General features: G+C 36.7%; 2 protein-coding genes across 26 annotated transcripts in view; one reads left to right on the top strand and one right to left on the bottom strand.

Moving 5' to 3' along the window:
* LOC143735203 (uncharacterized) overlaps window positions 1-23,532 on the top strand; it is a 151,010-nt gene that overhangs the window by 78,619 nt on the left and 48,859 nt on the right. The gene's annotated exons all lie outside the window — the stretch shown is intronic.
* LOC143734404 (myosin IXB) overlaps window positions 1-23,532 on the bottom strand; it is a 60,794-nt gene that overhangs the window by 16,233 nt on the left and 21,029 nt on the right. For 10 of the 25 annotated variants that reach the window (XR_013202443.1, XR_013202469.1, XM_077225217.1 and 7 more), the window contains exons 2-15: window positions 22,325-23,221; window positions 12,692-12,786; window positions 9,809-9,871; window positions 8,023-8,122; window positions 7,450-7,550; window positions 6,224-6,353; window positions 5,034-5,123; window positions 4,847-4,963; window positions 3,940-4,074; window positions 3,747-3,868; window positions 3,531-3,672; window positions 2,453-2,648; window positions 2,096-2,171; window positions 1,303-1,395 (exon numbers count right to left, since the gene is read on the bottom strand). Coding sequence is in view for 21 of the 25 variants with exons in the window: in XM_077225217.1 (XP_077081332.1) it covers window positions 1,303-1,395; window positions 2,096-2,171; window positions 2,453-2,648; window positions 3,531-3,672; window positions 3,747-3,868; window positions 3,940-4,074; window positions 4,847-4,963; window positions 5,034-5,123; window positions 6,224-6,353; window positions 7,450-7,550; window positions 8,023-8,122; window positions 9,809-9,871; window positions 12,692-12,786; window positions 22,325-23,161 (2,297 nt within the window). In the remaining 4 variants the exon portion in view is untranslated. Of the gene's footprint in view, window positions 1-437; window positions 552-1,302; window positions 1,396-2,095; window positions 2,172-2,452; window positions 2,649-3,530; window positions 3,673-3,746; window positions 3,869-3,939; window positions 4,075-4,846; window positions 4,964-5,033; window positions 5,124-6,223; window positions 6,354-7,449; window positions 7,551-8,022; window positions 8,123-9,808; window positions 9,872-12,691; window positions 12,787-22,324; window positions 23,222-23,532 lie in introns of all 25 variants that reach the window. The other 15 variants (XR_013202515.1, XM_077225212.1, XM_077225221.1 and 12 more) reach the window with 3 other exon arrangements.

Genomic DNA, 23,532 nt, shown 5'->3' with positions numbered 1-23,532 from the left:
CTTTCCACACCTCATAAAACATTACAGACTTAATGTGTGGGTCTCGAGAACCAATAAGCTCATGCAGCATGTTAGCATGTGGATACAATTCCGAGCTAGCGTTAACGAAGATCACACTGCTTTCAGCTCATAAACTCTGCATTCCTCTTACATACACCGCTAGGGAGCTATTTAAAAAATAATTGAAATACTTGTTAGATGGGTATTAATAGAGCAGGGTTAAAGGGTGGTTTGAGTTACGCAGTAAATCACGAGGTTAGCTGACAAGCTATGCTGCAGATTTGGGAAAGTTTGGGAGCAGGGGCTGTTTTGCGAACATTTCTCACAACTAAGCTTAGCAGAGAGCCAAAAGCATTGGCCTCAATGCCAAGGCATGAAGGGTCGGCAAGGTGGACCCATCTATTCCATGCCGGAGAGGAGTCAGTGGTCAAACTCACTGGAGGACGTGACGCGGGAACCGTAGGCGACCCCATGACTGAAGCAGCTTACGTGGATCTTCCCCATCCAACTGCAAGTCCTTAATGGAGTTGATGATTTGGGCATGCATGTCCCTGATTCAGCCCGGTGGAAAGGTGGGAGGTGGGGGGAGGAGACAGAGGGAGTAGGTAAGATTGGCGGGGAAGGGTAAGTATAGGAACCCAACACCAATGTTGTTAACAGACTTTAGGGAAAGCAAACGCCCTCCACCACAAAAAAAAGGAATTCATAATGTGGACATGAACAAACGCAGGCAAGTGTGTTAAATTTGAAATGAAAAGACCCTTAATTTGGTGAACTATCCCTTTAAGCTTCAGTGGTGAATCCATGCTGTTGTTACTCTGTTTTTGACCTGACGGGGTGTTAAATGGGGGTCGGCACCCCATTCAGCGAAGGCCTGGATTCATGCACTGGTTCACTTACCACTCGGATCAGAACAACAGGAGGTCAAACAGGTAGGATTGGCACTGGGGGCTGGGGACGCACTTCTAATAGCTCTTCCACAAACCAGGATGTGAACCCGCTTCTATAAAGGACATTTTATTGTTTCCTTCCCACTTGGGAGCACTTAGAGGTAATAAACCTCACTAGGTCCCAACAGGGATTTAAGAGAGTATGCTGTGGATTGTGCATTGCTTTGAACAAACCAGGTTAAATACAAACTCTGGCTTGGCCTTTACTCACATAAAGAAAGAACAGCTTGCATAGTTAGTTTCTGTATTCTGCGAATGTGGTATTTGAGTTTGCTCACAATACCGGAAACCCAGCCTTCCCAAGCCGCCAAACTCTCCGTCTGACCTCAATGTTCTGCTCAAGTCCACTTACTTCTTACTCTCATAACTAGAAAAGATGTCCTCAAAAGCCTCTAGAGGACGCTCCTCTGAATGATCAAAGGAGAAATCAAGCATAGGAGCATGGCTGTAGAAAATAAACACCACACACACAGTCACTCGAGGGCCGACGCCACCAGCAGGTGCCGATCTATGACCAGCTTTATTGCCCATACGGGTTCAACTTTAGTGAAACTGATCACAGGTCAGTAACTGAGGGGAAACCCTTGACAAACACCAGAGGAAAACACAGGGACATTGCAGGGATATACTTGATAATGCTCAAAAAAAATTCCGTTAAGAACATGTTATATTTCACCCAAAAATAAAAATAAAAAGTAAGTGATTGCACTTTGTATAAATTATACAGATGCAATCACTATTATTGTGGTCATGACATTAATGAAAAGTAAGCACATCCCACCCAACTTGTGGTGTAAAGTGGGTAAAATAAATGTTAAATTGTCTGTAATTTATGGTGATTAGCATGAAATAACTGATAGCGGTCCTTAAATATATAGTCTACATTTAGTCGACTTAAAATAGTGTCTGTGTTATATTGTGTAGTTGCATTAACACTCAAGACCGAAAAATAGGACGAAGTGTATGAGATCAATGTGAGAATCAGCCTGCAATGTGCCTTTGTGGAGAGACCGTGGTCACATGATCACCTGCCACACAAAGGCAACGAAAAGGACAGGAAGAGATCAAGTTCCTCACAATACTTCCCCCCCCCCCCCCCCTCTCTCTCTCTCTCTCAGTCACACCAGCCTGAGTCCAAAGCTTACCGATACATCCTCTCAATGGGCACGTTGGATCTCTGCAGCTCTCCTAGAGGAACTCTGGAGTTTGGTCTGACCACACCTGTACACATTCACACACACAGACAGAGACAAACACGTTGTTGACGTCGTTATTTCAACATGCGACGAGACACCCCACCCAAAATGTCTTGCAAACAACCTTACTCACTTTTTATTTTTATTATCCCTTCCTAGTTTAATCATTCTGAAATCCTTCTAAATATGACTGTTTGCGTCACCGGGCAGCTTTCTCACATGCAGGCTATAAATAACCATCTTAGACCCTGAGAATCCAAAGTTTTGGGCTAATCTGAAACTAATCCATAATGCTTCATGGGTTACCGGCAGTTTTGGCTGCCCAGCGGCGTCCGGCCTCGTTGAAGGCGGCCAGTGCGCGGACGCTGGCGCGGAGGATCCCCCATCGGAACATGGCCACCGGATCCATCCCGATCAGCTGCCGGACATAAGCTCGGTCACTGCTCCGCAAGAGAACCACGATATCCGGACGCATGTGATCCGTGTTCTTCTCACGGAAATCCTGTCGCAGCCACATGATGAACGTTAGCAGAGTCATTCAACGAAATGCACGTTGTTTGAAATGCATTAATATTAATTGGTTAAAATATGAATAGATTAAAAGTTAAAAACAATTTAATTTTTATTAGCATGTATACATTTAATTAATCATATAACTGTCATTAAAGACATTTTGTAAACATCAACAATTTTATTTTGTTGCCAGAAAAAAATTATATCAATTAAACTATTACATTTTAATATGAATAAATACAATAAATATTTTGTATTATTACTTTAACAGTTAATAATCGTACTGTGTGTCATTAAAGGCATTTATTTTTTTTATTTGCCCTGACCAAAATATATTAAATACAAACATAGACAAAATACAGCTTTAACAAATAATCATTTTACTATGTGTCATTAAAGACATTTAAAAAATAAACATCAACAAAATAAATAAAAAATAATATTAATATGAATAAATACAACATTAATTGTTAAAGTCATAATGCTAAGTAATTTATTGTATTTATTCATATTACTATTTAACATATTAATGATTTATTTATACATTTAGAATTTATATTTAATATATTTATTATTTTTTAAATAATGAAAAAAATATTATGTTAATACTTAGAATATTAATATTTATTATTATATAGTAAAACTATATAACTATATTTTACTATATTTAAATGTAGTAAAATTAAAACTTGTTAAACCTGTAAACAATTTTTGTATATTAATAATACCAAAATAATGAAAATATATATTTTTTTTGTTTACAATGCCTTTAATGAGACACAGTCATTGTTAAAGGCATTTTGTACATTTGATTTTTATTTTAAATTCACTCATATATGCATGATATAGTCTAATACTCAGTTGCCGTTACCTTAATCTGGTATTTGACCTTCCCAGCAAAATGGAGGATGACGAAAGCAGGCTCCATCACTGGAGTCGCCACAAAGTATTGATTCTGCTGGTGCTGCTGTTTGAACTTGGCCAGCAAGGTTTTATCAGTGGCGTGAGGAAAGCTACAAAGAAAATGTGTTATAAATACATTTTGGCACTGATGAGCAACGAACCAGTGAGAGACGAATGGTCTTACTTGCTCTCCTCATCCAGTAAATAGAGGAGTCCAGTGGGCTTCTTGCTGATGAGGTGAATACATCCCACATTATCGGTGTAGTCGATGTTGTGCCAGGTGATGCCCTCGGACTGATACTCCTCCTGCCGGGGGAACAAACACACTTCACACTCAAATCGCCATTGGAAAGAGAGCTTGTGAAACCCGCACTAACCTGTTCAAGCTTAAAGATGTGCTGGTTGAAGTAATACTGAAGCTGCTCGTTGGCGTAGTTGATGCAGAATTGTTCAAAGCTGTTGGTCTCGAAGTCTTCGAAGCCGAAGATATCGAGCACACCGATAGACAAACACTGAAATATGACGCAGAAACAACATGAGACCTCGAGCATCCTTGAATTCAACACTGGCTACGTTTACATGCAACCAAATAATCTGATTGACGGGTCAATTGAACTGAAAAGCCTTTATTTAAACACTTTAATCGATCCGATTGAGCTAGATACGAATGACATTTCGATCCGATTGAAAGGGGTGGTTTATTCCTTTTCTAATCCGATCGAGAGAACATGTGAACACTTGATCGGATTGAAAACCGAAACTGAAAGGATTGCGCATGTGCAATGCTGTAGAAATAGCGTAATGATGTGCAGAACGAGCTTTTCTTCATGTTGAATAAAGTGTCATATAAATGAGTGTCCCGTCTTTCAATAATTCTCCTTTTACTCACTCAGGGTCTGTTTCAGACTCTCATCCACAGACGACTGGTTTTGGGCATTTGTACTGCGTGATAAATATAAGCAGCGGCACAACGGTTCATATGCTCATTGTCTCCAAATTATGACCAGAAATGGATAAATATTAAGTCTGCTGTTTAAAACAAATAAAGAACCAATGTAGGAGAATGCTATTATGCATAAACATCGGGAAACTCTGTATATTCGTGCATGTAAAAAAATCAATCCTGATTTGAGGCTTGTGACATACATAAACGTGCACATCCACGTGTTTAACATTCATGTAAACACTACATTCAGATTCATCAATCGGAATGAATTCAGTCCGATTGAAACAAAAGTTGTGCATGTCAAACGTAGCCACACACTGCTGCTGTTCCCATCTCACCGAAACAGACTCCTCCATGTCTTTCTTGTTGAGCAGCGCGTGATTGATCCGCAGGACGATCCAGTCGAACAGGGCGCTGTACAGGGACTTGGCCATGGAGTCCCGCGCCGTGATCGCCTGAAGGAACGACACTTGTTTAGCTATTGAACATCTGGTAGATGTATGAGGGCGTTTGTTTCTCACGTACCTCGCTGTGGCTGTAGGGCAGAATCAGCTTGTCGTTTACAGTCACCGTTTTCCTCTTGGTGAGAGCCTCCACCAACAGCTCCTCCTTCACCTGCACAGAAACACACAAGAACGAACACGCGTGAAACACACACGTGTGACCAGCTAACCACAGGAATGAAGGAAAATCATTTTTCCTGTAAAAAATATTTTATATAAAATATTTATGACATTATGTATCAAATAATAATAAAAGAAAATATTATAAGATAATACAATACAAAAATATTATTTTTTATTTTATTTAAATAAATAAATAAAAATAACAAAAAATGAATATTTTAGTATATATTACTATGGCATTACGATCATTTTTTTATTTAATAATAATTATTATTCCAATAATAATATAAAATAAAAAATGATAAAATAATAATAATTACTCTTATTCAATCTGTTTTTGTTGATATTTTATTTATTTTATTATTGGAACTATACAAATTTAAATCAATCAACACATATAGTAATACTGTAATGATACGATTGTACTGTATAATAACAGAAAACATTATTTATAAAATTATGTCTAAAATAATAATAGAAAATATTTATAAAATATTTACAACATTAATATAATTTTTAATTTTATTGTTTACATTACAAAAAATAAATAGAAAAATAATGTATTAGTATATATATATTATTCGTACAATAATACTATTGTACAAAAATGATGCATGTAATAATAATAATTATTATTATTAATTCATATTTGATGTTAATATTTCATTTATTGTATTATTTGAATTATAAAAATGAAAATCAATTAAGAAAAATTTATATTACAATAATATTATTGTACTGTAAAATAAAATAAAAAAATATATAATTATTTTATTTTACACAGCAACAATAAATAAAATGTAATATTTATGGCAGTATAGAGTTTTTATTTGGTGTAAAACCGCGAGGAGACCTTAAAGCGCCCCTTCTGTCGACAACAAATTTATAAACAATTCTCATTTCAAATCTGTGAAGGAATCCAAGCATTAAATACATGTATATTAAATACATTTGAAATGGATTTACGCAATTCACTTTGGTCATACTTCTGATCAAAAACAAATCTGCATAAAAAAGGAGCAGAAAAATGAAAGGCGATGAGAAAGAAAGCTAGATTGCACCCATGATGTACAGTTTGAGCAGACTCACCTTGAGCAGGTCTGAGAGTGTGGAAAGCACCTCCGGAGGCCCGACGTCGAGCCCTTCCTCTCTGCCCGACGACTTCTGACTGTACGTCACGTTACCCAGGTACAAGATGGCCGACAGCACCGAGAAAATCCTACAAGGAACGCAATGTCCTAACAAAGCTCTCAGATACCAGTCTACAAACACATTCGTTTTTGGTTGCTCTGTTTCACTACTGTTTTCTGCTTAATTTCTGTTACATTTTTATTACTATTTGTTAGGGCTGCACGATTTAGGGAAAATATCATATTGCGATTATTGAGGTCAATATTGCGATTGATATTGATAACACCTATAATGATCAATAAACCATTGATGTCTGGATAAAAATGCCCCTCCCCTCCACACAATTTTGAAGATTAATTATAGCCTTCCAACATTACAGTGATTCAGTCACTACAATTGAAAGCTATAAAAAAATTTTTAAACATTTATTAGGCTTCAAAAAATATAACAACTTCCTGTCTAACAGGTAGGACATATACAGAAATTGAATAAAGTTATCAAACAGTCTGTGCTGCATACATTTTGAATTATATATAGACTAATCCTTATTAAAGTAACAAAAGTTCTTTAGTCAAGAGCAGTGAGTGTTTTCTCTGTTCCCTTTGTTTATTTGATTAACTTTACTGACAGAGATACTTAGTGGCTACTGTGTACTGTCCCTTTAAGAGCAGCCGCTGCTGACAGAGACGCGGATCTCAAACGCGGCTCGTTCTCTCACGAGTCACAACTCTTTACGTTCATCAAAAAAGACAAAAAGACATTTTGGCATAATTGTGTGTGTGTTCGTTCAAGCACTAAAGAGAACTATTCTGGCGTGCGGTCTTGTGCGCACGTGTGATACTGGCGCGCGTCTTTCTGTGACTCACAGTCAGGACATTCAGAGGCAGCGTGCTCTTTTTTGTCTTGTCGTGCATGAAAGGTTCAAAAGCATTTGCATGAATAAGAGCGGGATCATGTAACACTAGCCAAAGGATGACAAAAATTAACAGATGCTGCGTTAATTTGTTTAGGCTATTTCATTTAAAATCGCAGCATTTTGCGTCGTATAATCGCATAGGCTTGACATCGCGATTGCGATATGTTTAATCGTGCAGCACTACTATTTGTTGTACAGCGCTTTTTAAATGTGCTCAAGAAATAAAACAACTTAAAGTTGAACTTGTAGGGTTTGACGGGAGACTCACTGTCTTTTGGTGGCGGGCAGAAAGCCGACCATCTCCATGGCCTGCTGCAGTCGCTCGAAGTCGTGCCGGAGGTCATCCGCATCTTCCATCGCGAAGTTTTGCTGCAATCGAAGAGCAAAAGAGCGTTGCAGTTCTCGGCTGAGTGGATGTGGTTCATTTTAAATAGCTGTTCTGAAGGACTGTAAATAGGGTGACCAGATGAGATTGACTGAAATTTGGGACGGGACGGGTGGGGGAGGGGCGGGGTGGGGTTTAGGGGCTAGTCTAATGTGTAGTCATTGTTCATTGCGGAAGTATTTTTTGGCACACAGTGCAGCGACAAATGAATCACTCCTTTACGACTGGCTGCCTGCACATTCATTCACTGAGCTCGCGGCTGCTGCAACTTCACGACTCAACCTCCACGGGCAGTTTTTAATGTTTTATCAGACAATAACTACTCAAGATTTTGCTTTAGTATAATTTTCGGGACAATCAGGGCCGGATTCGGGATTCGGGACAACAGCTTAGATTTTGGGACTGTCCCGAATTTTTCGGGGCTTCTGGTCACCCTCACTGAAAATGAGCGTTTACCTGTTTGAGGTAGAAGTATTCTTCAGGCTGCAGGAGTTTGAACTCTCGCCGCTCGTCCTCCGACGCGCCCACCAGCAGATAGTAAAACACATGGTAGTTCCTGCGCGAAGACGAAACAACAGCCAATAAACAACAGTCAATCCGGCGTGGTGAGATACTGGGTCTGTGTTAGCTGGCTTATATACTAGCATAGCAGACAGATAAGTAAATATCTTGATAGCTTAATTTATACACACATTTACCTTACATATATTCTCAATTATCGTTAATGTATGTACACTTCTGTTCAAAAGTTTGGGGTCTTAAGATTTTTAATGTTTTTAAAAAGAAGTCTCTTCTGCTCACCAAGAAAAAATACAAAAAAAAAAATTTTTTTTTTTTTTTTTTTACCAATTCATGAACCGTTCAAATGAATCGATTCACTGTAGCAAATCACAATGCTACTCTTAGCTTGTTACTCAAAAAGCTGCTTTACTGTACAATATTTTGAAACCCGCTGCCCTTTATTACATTTGAAGGAGGTGATATCTGTTTTTTGGACCAATTCATTTTCCTGAAGTATTTGAATAAATCAATTCATAAATAATGGTAATATTTATTTATACTGATTTAAATTAGTCTTGTCAAACAGATTAATCGTATCTAACATAAAAGTAAAAAAAAAAAAAGTGTGTGTGTTGTGTGTGTGTATACATATATACACACAGATTATATATTTACAAACTTTTAATGTTAAATGCGATAAATTGATTGGACATGACCCCCCCCCCCCCCAAGAAATTTTTAATTTTTTTTTTTTAAATTTAAAGGATGTGATGTTTTAGCTAATTTACATTAACCATTTGAATAATCAATCAATTCATTCATAAACTATAGTAATATTTATGTTGATTTAAATTAAAATACTCATTGAGTTTTTTTTTTATTGCCTCAATTTATTTATTAAAATGTATTTATATATAAAATTGGAAGGAGGTGATATCTTGTTTTTTGGACTGAATCAATTAATTACTATGACATGGTAATATTAAATTATCATGAATATATTTATTCACATACATTAAATTTGAAGGTGGCGATATCTTGTTTTTTGGACCAATTCATTTACATTATAAAATTTAATTAATCAATAAATATGTAATTATACAGATTTTTATTCAAAACCCGTATATTTTTATTACATACATTTAATTTATTTAAATGTATTCATACATTTTATTTATTTATGTATTATATTTGAAAGAGGTGGTATCTTGTTTTTGGATCAAACTCATTTACATGAACCATTTAAATTTAAAAATATATTATACAGTATAATACAGTTTGTACCCCAACAATATAATATATTTTTGTAATTTAATTGATTTATTAAATGTATTTATATATTGAATTTGAAGGAGGTGACATCTTGTTTTTGGAACAATTTTTTCACCTAAACCCTCCAAATGAAACAGTTCACGAAGGGAAATCCCAAGAGATTAATCACAAGTCAGCTTGTTACTCGTAAAGATATTTTACAATATTTTGGAAACATCTGAGCTTAAAAAATGTTGCTAAGTTTGTAGCGTCACTATTTTTAGTCCTATAGCAGTGAAGGGTCTGTTTTTCAAGTTCTGCAACCCGATTATCTTTCACGACTTCCACAACGATCTGATAATAATGTGGTTAGCGCTGCAGAAATGAGTGTGTGAGCGATGGATCGACAGATACGCACACTCGTCTGTGGGAACCATCCGTCTCTAACTAACCCTTTGTTGTGAACTAGAAATGTCTTGAAAGCTTTTACCTCTCGTTCTTCTCTCTGGAGACCAAGCGGGATTTCTCCAGCAGATATTTCTCAACCACAGCCCTGGAAGACAACGAGAAACATTACAAACGTCAGATGCCAGCAGCTCTTTGTCATAAATCTGGGCTTTAAAAGCGCACAGATGTCAACCAAAGTGGCAGATGGCCTAAAGAAAACTCTCACTGGAGTGCAACAGTGAACGGACACTTTATTTCCATTCATTTCCCTCAAAAAGATCTTCGATAAAATGTTCTAAGACTCGAACAAAACCAACCAGATCTGGGATGAATCTCAATACTACGAACTATGATTTGAAACAAAAGACTGTGTACTAGTGTCTAGTGTCCACTTAATGACCGTCATCCAATGAAGTGGTCCACAGTACACTGGGCCGGAGAACAATAGGGCCACTGAAAGCATCCGTATGGCTTTATTGCCGTCTCTCAGCCTTTCTTTAGAGGAACACAAGTAAAGAGCCACCATTAGCACTTTCGCAGTGGATAGTTATAGGAACTAGCCAGCTGGGGGGTGTTTCCCGTACAACGCCGTAACTCGCTGCTTCTAGGGATGTCAATTTTCACAAATCCCCATGATTGATCGTCGTTTAAATTAACGATCAGTTAATCGATTAATCGTTAGCCTTAATACTGCAATACGCGTCCACTGCAGTGACATACGTATGGCTGACATCAGCATGACAGGGTCTGCAAATGCAGCTCAAAAATACATGTTCCTCACCAAATTAATGAGAATGGTTTTTAATCTAAATATAGGGCTAGTAGGATTGTAAAATGTTTCAATGTGATTGATAATTGAATTAAATTAATTATTGAATTATCAAATAACGACTAATACAATGCGTCACCAACGCCGTCTCAGATGCGTGTGACTGTCGTGGACGCGCTCTTCCTGAAAACAGCAACTAAACCCAATGAATTCATATGATATAATAAAATGGTGTTCTCAAGTTTTGTAATATGACAGGCCCAATCATCGTTATTATTAGCCGTGCATTGCTGTTTGAGCTGCATGCGCTGAATGAACACCGGTAAACTGGAGCGCTTTGCTAAAACCAAAGCCTGCGAATGCACACGCAAACTTATAGTCATGATGGTGTAAAATAGTCCCAAACAACAGCAGCACGCAAGTCCATGAACCTGCTTAATGGATGATCGATAAATCTAATCGATTAAATGCATTATTGAAAATTAATCAATCGTCAATTAATCGTTAACATCCCTAGCTGCTTCACGATCATAGTAAGATGCATCGTTGAAGAAATCAACTAGCTGGTCACGACTGTTTCCCGAAACCGTATCGCCGCAAATTGGTCGTTGAAGCACGTTGGTTATTGATGTCACGAACTTGGTGACATCAATAATTCATTAAAACTAATTTAGCTAACGTACACTCTAGCGCCCCTTGTGGAAATAACGAGAACTCGATATACTACTAATTAATCTGTTTGAGATTGAATTAATGCTAGATGTTTTGCTATAAATTATGAGCATGTCATCTAAGGACTATTTCTCATTTTCCTCAGTTATTTTGCTTTATTTCCAGATTCAATCATAGGCTCGTTCTTACGCACTAGAGCACGTTCACACATGCGCAATCTTCAAAAACGACACTTTAAATCTCTTGACGAACTAAAAGATGTAAATTACATTTGTATGTTTTCTAAATAAAAGATACAAATTTTACTAAATGTCAGCTTGCTTATTTGGCTCAAGATAAGGATTTATTAAGTCCACATGTCATGGAAACAAAAAAGCTTCAAACCACAGGTCGAGAGCCGTCGTTCCAAACACACAACTTTGCGATGCTGTTTGCGAATGTTCGTTAGAACGATGGTTTCGGGAAACACCGACTCGTTGAACTATGCTGATAACGACAGAACTTGACCATAGTTGGCTAATGATGCTTTCGGGAAACACACCCAGTTTAAAAATGCCGTCTGCCGCAGTTTCGCATACTGTAGGTCATCACTTACACACATCTCTGTAAACAGATAATGTGAACATTTGAGAAATAAAACACGTGTAACAATATATTGGATCCGTGCATACGCTCTTAAAGTGACAGCATCCTAATATTCCTGCTGCTGTCTATGTTTTTATTAAAATTATTTAATATTTATTTATTCTTTTTATAATTAATGTATTCTTTATTTATGTATAATAAAATAATGTATTTATATATTATATTTTATTAATATTCATTTAATTATTTCTTTATGACCTGGACATGTTTTCATGAAACTCACCAACTTTTTTTACAGTGCTATTTTTTATTTATTTTATTTACACTGCATACGGGCTAAACTCACCTGGAAGTAAATTTTAAACTGGTCATGTGAATGGAAATAATAATTATATTTGAAAGTAAATGTATTTATTTATTAAATGTTTGTATTTATTATTGCTACATTTAGTTGTTTTATTGCATTTATTTATAAGTGTATATATTATGATTAATTATTTATATGTAACATATATTCATGTATTTAATATCAGTATGAACTCGTCTGCAAATCGGTTAAATATAAAAACCGGTCATGTGACTCGCACCAAAAAGTGCGACTAAGAAGAAAACGTATAAAAAGAAAACTAGCTCTTGGAATTCGAGTCAGTTGCCCAGAATGAACGGTCGAGCACAACATCTCTGCAGAGGAGGAACCATGTCAGTTCCACTGGTTCCTTAATTGTGTTTATACAGCGTCTGCCAGAGAGAAGGAGGAAGTGATGCGTATGACCGGAGTGTGACGTCAGGGGCAGATGGCAGGGTGTGTGAGAGCGAACAGCAGCTGATAAGAGCTTCAAAGCCAAGGGTCACTTTCTGAAGGCCAGGGGCGAGACACACATGAAAAGAAGGCTTGCTCACCCTCGCACCACTCCGCTCTCCAGGTAATTGACCTGGATGAACTTTCCGAATCGGCTGGAGTTGTTGTTGTGGGCGGTCTTTGCGTTTCCAAATGCCTGTTGAGAGAGAGAAAGAAAAAAACAAGATGTGTGATTTTGTAAAACGATACGATTTTGTTTTGTTTATTTTACTGGAAGATATGCATATATGCATTGTTTTTCAAATGCGAAAACAAAATAACATTTTGCAGTCATTCTAATCTTTAAATTTTGATTTCACTTTATAATTTTTAAATAAACCAAACCTTTTTTAAAGACAAATCATAAAAATTGGTGTACTTAATTCAAAATATTTAAAAATTATATTAATTACAAAAACATTGTAATCATTATTTTTGTATATAATAATATGATTTATTATTATGATCAATTATTAACAATAATAAATAGAACAAAATAGCTAAACAACAATAAACGGTTTACTTCAAAACTTAAATTATTGAAACATTATTATTAATTATGATCATTATCGTTATTATTCTGGAAACAATTTTTACTAATATTAAAATAAAAAATAGAAATAGAAATTATAACAATAGATATGATATGATATCATTACCACCACTATTTTTATTATTATCATTACATTACTTTAATAAGAAAAAAAGTGTTATTATTTCTATACATAATCATAATAATTCTTCTAATTACAAGTTAAGAATAAAAATACAAATCAATATTAAGAGAAAAACAAACAATAATAAACTTGATTGCAACACCAATACAAATTTATTATGCATTTAAACAATCAATTATTTTATCAATTATTTTAAAAACAATCAATTATTTTATTTTAATAAAAAAAACAATTATTCTTAATACAATTACCAATTATATATATATATATATATATATATATATATATATATATATATATAGATATATATTTATTTATTTATTAAATGATAATACATTTTTATTAATGGATAAAAACAAATACAAAACCACATGTAAAATATATATTTAAACAATAGATAAAGACAAGAGGAACATATTTACATCTTAAGTTATGAATAAGATTAAATCATGTTTCAGATGCAAATAACTCAGTCCGGGTGACTAAAACAAACAAATATTCTTTATTTCCGTGAAGCGGCTGATTATGTGCTGCGACTCTTGACGTTATCATGGTCTGTGAAGTCACATGACCTCATCCACAGTCACACCTCGCCTGTGTGAAACGCTGAGATTAATGTGTCTCTGGCGAGGAAGAGCCGCGGGCCGATGCCAACCCCTGCCCGAGGAACAGTGTCCGCCCAGATCGCCCAACAAAAGCCCTGTCCCGGGGGAGTGCGGCTCTGTGCATGTTAAAGAGAGAGGCTTTGTGCCAGACACCAGTGGAAACACTCGGGGGAGGGGAAGGGCTCGGACCTAATTAAGATTCCCTGCAGTCGACCTGTGACCCCTTTCACCAAACACACCACTCCATACAGGCAAAGCTCAACGTATAGTGTAGCCAATCAGGACGGCTGAACTGCCCAAAATTAGCATTCTGTCACTGTTTACTTGCTCTCATGTGGAAGACAAACTTCATACAACTCTTTCCTAACAACAGCTTAAAGCAAGTCAAGCTCCAGAAAGCACAATAAAAGCATCACAACAGCTGTTTATTTCAGCAGTAGCTTTCCATTAAAGCTTTCCCTCCAGCTAATACAGTCAGATGTCAAATTTGTGATGCTTTATTGACACCTAAATATACGGTCTATGTCATACAGTGTATAGAGTGTGCATCATCTCATATGGACGAGTTTTATGACGCTTTATTGGTGTTTTTATTATTATTTTTATTTATTTTGGAGTTTGACAGAAGTGGTTAATGTAAACTGTTGAAGTATTGACAAGAACGATATGAAGATTTCTCAAATGAAAAAAAAAAAATTAATAGAGTAATTAAATAATGAATAAATAGCTAAATAGATACAAATAAACCAAGTAAATAAATAAATTATCAGTAAATAAATAAAATAATGTAAACAAACTACCAAGTAAATATATAATGAATCCATAAAATAAATAAGTAAATGAAATGACTGAATGCATACAAAATAAATAAGTAAATAAATACCAAGTAAATTAAAATAAATAAACAATGACTAAGTAAATGTATAAATAATCCATATAAAATAACTAAGTCATTATTTATTTACTTTCGCTTTGATTTACAAAGTAAATAAAAACAAAATAACTGACTAAGTAATTAAAAATAAATTATCTACATATCTTTAAGGTTCTCAAGAAAAAAAAAAGTTCTGGGCCATGCTCATGAAGTTCATGAGAAGAACAATCACAAGATTCATTGAAAAAAACACAGAAGTGAAAGAATTTCCCGCAGTCAGTTGACAGTAGATTTGACAGACGCTAGATAAACAATGCCACTCTTCACTCATGCAGTTCAGATTGAAACACGTCTCCACACACTCTCTGTGATTGGCTGAGGGACTCCAAAGTATGAGGAAACTCAACAGAGCCAAGAAGAGCATTTCTCTGAGTGTCGCAACAGCAAACATGCAAACATGCAAAGTCCTCTTTTCTTCCCGACATGGGAAAGGAAATAGAAAGGGGTAGGGGAGAAGACAGAAACCTGCCGACCTGTCTGGACTAGTTCTTATTCCTGCTGTTATTTGGGAGTCAGCAGCCCGCCGCAGATTTCCACACCGCAAGCCTCTCGTTCCGTACAGAAACTACAACTTCAACAACAATAAATACCATTTAGCTTAACTGCGATTTGATCAGAAGAAGTGACCGAAAACATCACTAAAATAACAACAACAGCTTCAGCATGCGGAACTGCCTAAACCTGCTACTATACATGAGCTCTCAGAACCGGGAATAAAGCATGAAGAGGGGGTTTATATAAACAATAAACAAATTGTTTATATATATATATATATATATATATATATATATAAAATACAAAATAAACAAATAGATCTAAATAGAAAAATTATAATATAATAATATAAAGTAAAATATAATGTATTAAATGATCATACAATTATTATATTTAAAATAAATATATTCATATAATAATTATAATTGTAATTTATAGTAATAATAATAAATAATATAATTTATATAGTTTATATATAAAATGTCATTAAATTATTATTAAATACATCATTTGTATCACATATAATAATAATAATATATAAACACATTATAACAATTATTAATATTACATGTATTAGTTCTTTTAATTATTACTGAATTATATAATTTATCATATACATACATAATGTATATTTTAATATATTATATATAATGCATCTATCATGCTTAGATGTATGCATGCATGTATGTGAACACACACACACACACACACACACACACACACACACACACACACACACACACACACACACACACACACACACACACACACACACACACACACACACACACACACACACACACACACACACACATGTGTTGCTGCCAGAACTGGACGTTTAATCTGGTTTGACGGCCACTGATATCTAAGTCATCCATACAATGCATCATGAATCTACAAAGACCCTATTCTCAAGAGATTTTCATAAAAAGGCCAGTAGAATCCTATTACTCACAAATAACACTATGGGACACTCACATGACTGTTAAATATAGCAGCTTCTCCTTTTATTCCCGGCCTCGGAGCAATGAAATCGTCCAAATATCAGGCCAAGACAATCTCGCCATCTCAAGTGAACTATGACTTCATTCTCGTTTCTGCCTCTTCAGCAAGAGCACAAAAAGACGACTCCAGATGGTTTTGTTTAGTGTTATTATGATATTGTGTTAGCTGGTGACAGCGTGTACGAGCGCTAATTGAGATCACGGACACAATGACATGCGTCCTTCAAGCAGAATGAGGCATCAATTCATTAGCGCACAAATACAAACAATATACATCTGTACATTTTCTAACTCCAAGTACTAGAAAAGAAAGAGTGATGCTTGTCCTAGCATTAGCGCCAATTACAATAGCTGAAGAAATGAAAAATGGAGTGCTCTCAAGAAAAATAGTCTTAAAAATGGTGTGCAGATGGGGCACATCACAAAAACAAGACCTGAATCCAGACTTTTGGTGTTTGACTACAGTATTAAGCTATTTAGATCTTTAAGTTAACAGACGCTTATTTGCAGCAACCAGGAAATTGTAGACAATTGAGATCTTAGGCCTCTCCAATGAGCCTTTAATGACAGAATGGACTCTTGGGCTATTTCATTTTACAAACTTTTCCACATGTCGACATCCCACATGTCTTGTTACAGTTGTACCACCAAAAATAGCTCAGACCATCTCATAAGACAAAGTCCACACAGGACTAACACAAAGCCGAGAGATAAACAATGGCCACAAAATAGCCATTATAGCTTCCTGAGGAACAATATGCTGACTCTAAAAACCCTGTGCGCAGATCGGCCAATGAGGGAGTGAAGTCTCTACAGCTACCACTTCCTGTTGCAAAAAAACTGCTTCCTTTTGAGGTGATCAGCCAAAGGGAACTTCCTGTCTGTGGGCTGCAGAAGCATTACTTCAGAGAGGACTCATATTAGCATTACCTGTGAACGAAACCCTCACCGTTCTCGGCAATGCCTGAAAAACAGAAAGCATTGGTGTTTGCAGAGACGTTCTGTTGAACAGCTGAAAAAAAAAAAAAGCTCTTTGCAGGGTCTGTGGCAAAAAACAAAAGCTCCTGATATCTGATACTCAATGACGTAATGCACTAAAAGCCACTTGGATCTAGACGAAAACCACATTTTTGGCCTGATGGATTCCAAACTGTTCTCCTGTAGGGCATTTCAAGAAGAATGTGCCACATAAATAGGTCACTCACCGTAGATACTTTTTTCTAGTATTTACTATGCATGCAATGATCCGAAGGTCAAATATGCATTCAAACAAAGCAATACGGTTGTAGGAGGGGATTACGAAAGAGTGCAGCTCCGGAGAAAAGGCGAGCAAAACCGGTCAGACGTGCTGGTCAACGACAATTGATGCCAAAGATCTGTTTACACCATAAAAATATGCTTGTAGAAGCGTAGACAATAATCTGCAGCTTTAAAAAGTACTGCAAAATTACAGTTAACGTTGTGTCACAGTCCATGAATTTGCTTGTAATATAGTTTAAAGACGAAACTATTTGCTTCTTGGGTGAGGCTTTTCAGTTGCTGACAATAACGGTTTCCATCCACATATTTCTATGCGCATTTTGGAATATCGCATGAAAACAATGCTGGATGGAAATGCCAAGATAAGCTTGATTTCTGAAAATCTACATAAAAAAAAAAAAATTATGCACTCGGATGAGTCGAATAAAAATTTTATCCGATAAGAAAACAAGCACATAAACTACGATGGAAAAACATTTACTGAATAAATTCCTCAATGCGCATCAAAAAAGTCATGTGACTTTGTAATGGCATAACTGGACCAACCAGCAGACTGATCTCATTGCACAGTGTCTGAAATGCCTAAGCAAATTCTGTCAAAATGGTTTAGTATAATTACCTTCCAGAATGGTCTTACACGACTAAGGTGACCACCACCAACAAACCAAATGTGGGACGTCCATAAGTTTGAGTGGGATGATGTGGGACGTCACCAACACTAAAACATAACCTGAATCTGTTATATAATGTTATCTAACTTAATAAAAACATTTGTATTCTGCCTTTCAGCTGATAAAAATTCTTTATTCTTTAGTCCCTTCCAGAAAACACCATTACATCACAATGTAACATAACATGTCTTTATTTTACATGTCATTTAAATTCAACATCAGTGAGCCCAAAGGCAGCAGGCATCATGCAGAGAACTATTTCAGTCCAACTAAAATCCAACAAAATAAATAATGAACAAATAAAATATAAACCATCAAGAATTTAGATAATTGACAGTCTTATATATTAGGAATATATTAAACCAAAAATGTTCATATTTTTTTAGAAAGGATGTGAATTTAAAAAACCACTGCAGGCAACAAGTTGTCCTATTCACCGCTGCACATTTTGATTGACAGCGTCACAACCCACTAATGACCGTGTTTATTTCTTTCTTTTCAACCATTGGAAAGGATTTTAAAAACGGCTGTTGTATGTGTACTTCTGATGAAGCGCTGTTAAATACAGGTGAAAAACTACGCCGCAAAAAGAATACTTTCTTAAAAAGGCAAAAGAACACATGCAAATTTTCTTAATATGATAATTAAAAACCAACAGACTGATGAAAATGCGGGACATTTTCTCAATATGAGACGTGCGGGACAAAGGGTGAAAATGCTGTCTGGTACAACGCAACGGGGGACGGGTGCTCACCCTATACACGACTGCATTCCCAAACATCTGGAATCCACCTCCGAAAGCAGGATAACTTTATTGCGTTTCGTCTGCACGCTCTAAGGCGCAGGAAATCATAAACTAAATTATTATACATAGTAGCTTCCCCTACTGCAGCAGCTTCCATTTTTCTTTGTGATATTTAGCACCAGTTTAACAGGAAGTGACAATTTTGTTCTCTTCGGCCCACTGGATGGAAACGGTGCTTTATTTGCAAATGTTTTGTGAGATATTCCAATTTTGCGCATTTGTTAAATTCGCAACTTTGAATGGAATACATAGCTAATTCGAACCAGTTAACTATTCCACAGTTGGTAGAAGAAAACTTAACCATTTACTAACAGACTAACATGCTGACGCTGGCACCTTGTTGTCCAAAAGGTTAGAAATGGGAGTGCAACCAAGCTCAGTGGATTTATCCGTCCAAGTGACACGTGGAAGGCTGGACTAGAAGGAACTTTGCATAGACCCACATATGGTAACATTTCTCTCCAATACAATGGAAAGAATAATAAGTTGAATATTGTGTCCTTTTTTAACAAATCAGCACCAATTGATAGTCTTGGAAAATGGATGAGAGAAACAAACTTCATAAGACGATAAAAGGCAGAGAAACCTCAAGGAGATCTGATTCCGATCATTGAAAACGTCTGGATGGAGCTTTGTTCTGGTCTTAATGCTCAATTGACCAGTTTCACAGGCTGCTTCTCACCACAAGCGAGGACGCAGGAATATTTGGTTATGAAGCCTCAAAACACGTCTGCCAAGGGACAATGACTATGCTGACTGCGGGGAAATGACTTCTAGTTTTCAAAAACCACAAAGACTGAGGCAAGCGTCAACACAAAATCTGCCCCCTTTCATCTCTTCCAGGACTTGCTATACACGAGTGATATATACTTTTCTCTGATATAGGGGGGCTGAGATAAGAAAACACCAAATGGTTTCACATGATATCATGTGTACAGGAAACTTTCTAAAGTACAAAAGAGTGTGAATCTCGGAAGCCACGTAGGTTGGTTTCGTACCTAATAAATTGCCTGATAGATAACTTCACATGCAAGTCTGAAATCTGGATAGGTCTGCACAATATATTATTGAAATATTGCAAATGTACATATCGCGATATGCATATCGCAATTGCTTACAATAACTGCATGATTTTAATACTTCAAAAGATTACGTTATAAGTTTTAGGTCGACGCAGAAAGCAGAGAATAGACTGGATTGACTGTTACATATGCATGACATGCTGGATGTTAGTAGGCACAAAAAGCAAAGTACTTGTGCGCACAGAAAGCCGACTCTCGGACAGCGCGTAATCCGAATTTCAGTTCGCTTCCACAATTTATGACAAAAACACACAAAATTATGTCAAAATGCCCATCTGGGTGAGTATGTAAACATAATCAGTTGTCTCTCTCAAGTGGAGTAAACAGTTGAGAAAGAAAGTGTGCATGTAACAATGTATTGGATCCATGCAGCTCTTAAAGTAACAGCAGCCTAATAAACCTGCTGCCATCTGTGTGCTTAATGTTAATCAAACAACAAAAGACAAAGAGAAAATCACTCACTGCTCTTGACTGAATAACTTGTGTCTTTAATAAGAATCAGTGTATATTAAAAGACTAAGCATTTTTTTATTTTTACATTTGATTATTCAATTTCTGTTAAGTTAACCTAATATAGGCCTACCTGAAACCCTAAACCCGCTGGTTTACATTTGACATTAAAATTACACTTACTTTTTATGTAGCTATTGCTACAATAAAACACTGCTGTTCAATTTCAGAAATTGCAGGGATCCTTCTCACAAAAAAAATGTGAAACATGTAGGTTATATTATTTTCATTTTTTAAATATATTTAAGTATAATTTACATTTATTTTACACACTTTCATATTTATACACATTATCATATTGCCCATCGAAAAATCGCATCATTTAACGAGTTATCACATAACGCATTTTTCTTCAATATAATTTAGACCTAAAACTGGAGATTTCAACTTTCCAATAATCTAAATAAAGCCTCTAAGCGATAACTGTTGTGCTTTGAAAATTTCATGACATTACTCTAACCTTTCTCCAAATGCACTCTTGCGAGCGTTTCCACAACGCAAGGGTTACCACTACCATAAACCGCCATGAGATCTGGGATGGGGAAGGGGTTCTGCTAAAATTTTGCAAAATAACAGAATGTGATTGAACAGGTTTATGGGACCGACCAATGATTTTACAGCAAAAGACATAAAAAAAGCACCTCATGAGAAACGGCCCCCTGGGGAAAGCCTCCAGACGTAGGTTTGCCGGTACTGCAACATGAGATATGAAAGTACAGCAAGTTGCGACCCCATGTTTCAAGCACAGGCTTGTAGGAAAGCACACTGTAAATAACTGATCTAAAGAGCTACAGTTTACAGTGAAGACTGAGAGGCCTGTATGTAAGCTGTCATTATGGTTGTTACAAAGCATTGTTCAAAGTAGAGTGCTTTTCCAGAGCCTATAATTCCAACCAAAAAAAAAACATTTTGTAGAAACAAGTTTCCAAGGATTCAAAATCATGCACAAAACTAATACAAATCGTACACAAACACCCAACTTTGGCAATCAAATTTTGAGTTCTTACATGTCACTACCATTTTTAGAGGTTGACAACTAACAAACTGCAAACCCATCAACTGACTTCCTTTTTCTTCACCCTTTTAAGACCATACAACAAAACGTGTGAAAGTTTTTAAAACTCAAGAGCTTAAAGTCTGCAGTATGAAATGTAAGAAGCCCTATAGAAACAGTTTTCAACCATCCCACATCCCAAAGTCCTCAAACAAATCTTCTGATCCCCAATTTAATTATTATAGGCCTGCCTTGCGAATGTTTCAACATACCGTGCTTTTCCACACCCTACAATTTAAACCAAAGAGATATTTTGTGGAACTGAGTCTCCAAGGGTTCGAACGAAGTCATGCATAAATCTGATGCATAATGCTTAAAGATAAAATACTACACAAAAAAAACATTGACAATCAAATGTATGGTTCTTACATGCTATTGTTATTTTTGGAGGTTGACAAACCCACCAATTGACTTATTTTACCCTTCCAATATAACTCTCAAGTTTAAAGCTCAGAATCGGTCTAAGAGGAAGTTGGCACTTTCTACTATCCCATGTCTGAGGAAGTCCTTAAACAAATCTACGGATCCAGAATTCCGTTACAAATGTTGAGAAACAAGCAACCAAACCCCGTTCGTATCAAGGTGTTGATAATCTTACCTCAAGCACAGGTCCTGCACCTAAGATGGTTCGTTCCACGCCGCTTGCGTAACCCTTCTGACTGAGGGCCGTCAAGCAGTGAATGAGAAAGTTAGTGCTTTGCGTTTTGCCCGATCCACTCTCTCCTGAGATAACGATACACTGGTTGATGTGTTTGCGCAACATGGCATAGTAGGCCACATCGGCAATGGCGAAAATATGAGGTTCCAGCTTGCCCAACTGGTGATTCTCGTACATTTTGACGTATTTGGGGTTGTAAATGGGCAAGAACTTAAAGGGGTTGATGGCAACGAGAATGCTGCCAGCGTACGTGTAGATCTTCTTCTTTTGAAAGCGATTGCGAAGGTTATCCAAGATGCTGTCCTCACTGAGGACCGGAAGGTTGCAGAGGTCCTCAAAGTCTTCCTGCTTTGGTGGGAGGAAACCCCGAGCAACCAGTCGCTTGGCCTCCTGCTCATTTGCCACGGCGGGCAGGTGCACATATCGGATGGAGCCATCATGGTTTCGTTCCTGCAGGAGAAAGTAAAACCCCTCGTTCCGAGAATGTTGTTCCTGGGCTTTCCTCGGCCAGAGAAGGACCCTGTGCACTGGAAGATCAGTCGATTCCAGCACCCACTCCTCCCCGCCACACTCCTTCACCTCCGCCAAGACATATCGCTTGCTGGCGTCCAGTCCGAGGACCGCTGCCACATCTTGGATGACGGTAGCTGCGGAAGCCTCCTTGGTGACACTGACTGTACAGCATGACGCCGTCTCTCGAGCCAGTCGGGGATATATCTGAAGTTCGTAGGCCTTTCCATCTTGGCTAGTTGTCCCATCGCCATCTTTGACACTCATTCTGACTCAGGACGAGCCCCTTCAGCATTACGTACTGCCTTCGCAACCACCATCTAGCACCTGGAAAAGAGGATGCAAGGAATTAGGCCTGCTAATAAACACTGACATGAGTGATTAATCAATTATTTCTTCAATTAAGCATTCTGCAAAATAATCACTTTACTTTGAGTACATAAAACATACAAATATGATAACAGTAAAATAAGCAACAGACTGGCATTAAAACACCTCTCAATCATTGAATCATTGCAGAACACATTGTGGCCATTTTTAGGGCCCAAGCACCGATGGTGAGAGGACCCTATTGGAATTGCTCCATTTATTTATTCAAATCTATATTTTTTAGTGCTGTCAAATCGATTAATCACATC

The sequence above is a fragment of the Siphateles boraxobius genome, unplaced genomic scaffold (genome assembly GCF_051911475.1).
Source record: "Siphateles boraxobius isolate OS27281-9 unplaced genomic scaffold, OSU_SipBor_1 13, whole genome shotgun sequence".
Lineage (NCBI taxonomy): Eukaryota > Metazoa > Chordata > Actinopteri > Cypriniformes > Leuciscidae > Siphateles > Siphateles boraxobius.
The sequence above is the reverse complement of the archived record's forward strand: the minus strand, read 5'-3'. Positions and strand labels throughout refer to the sequence as shown.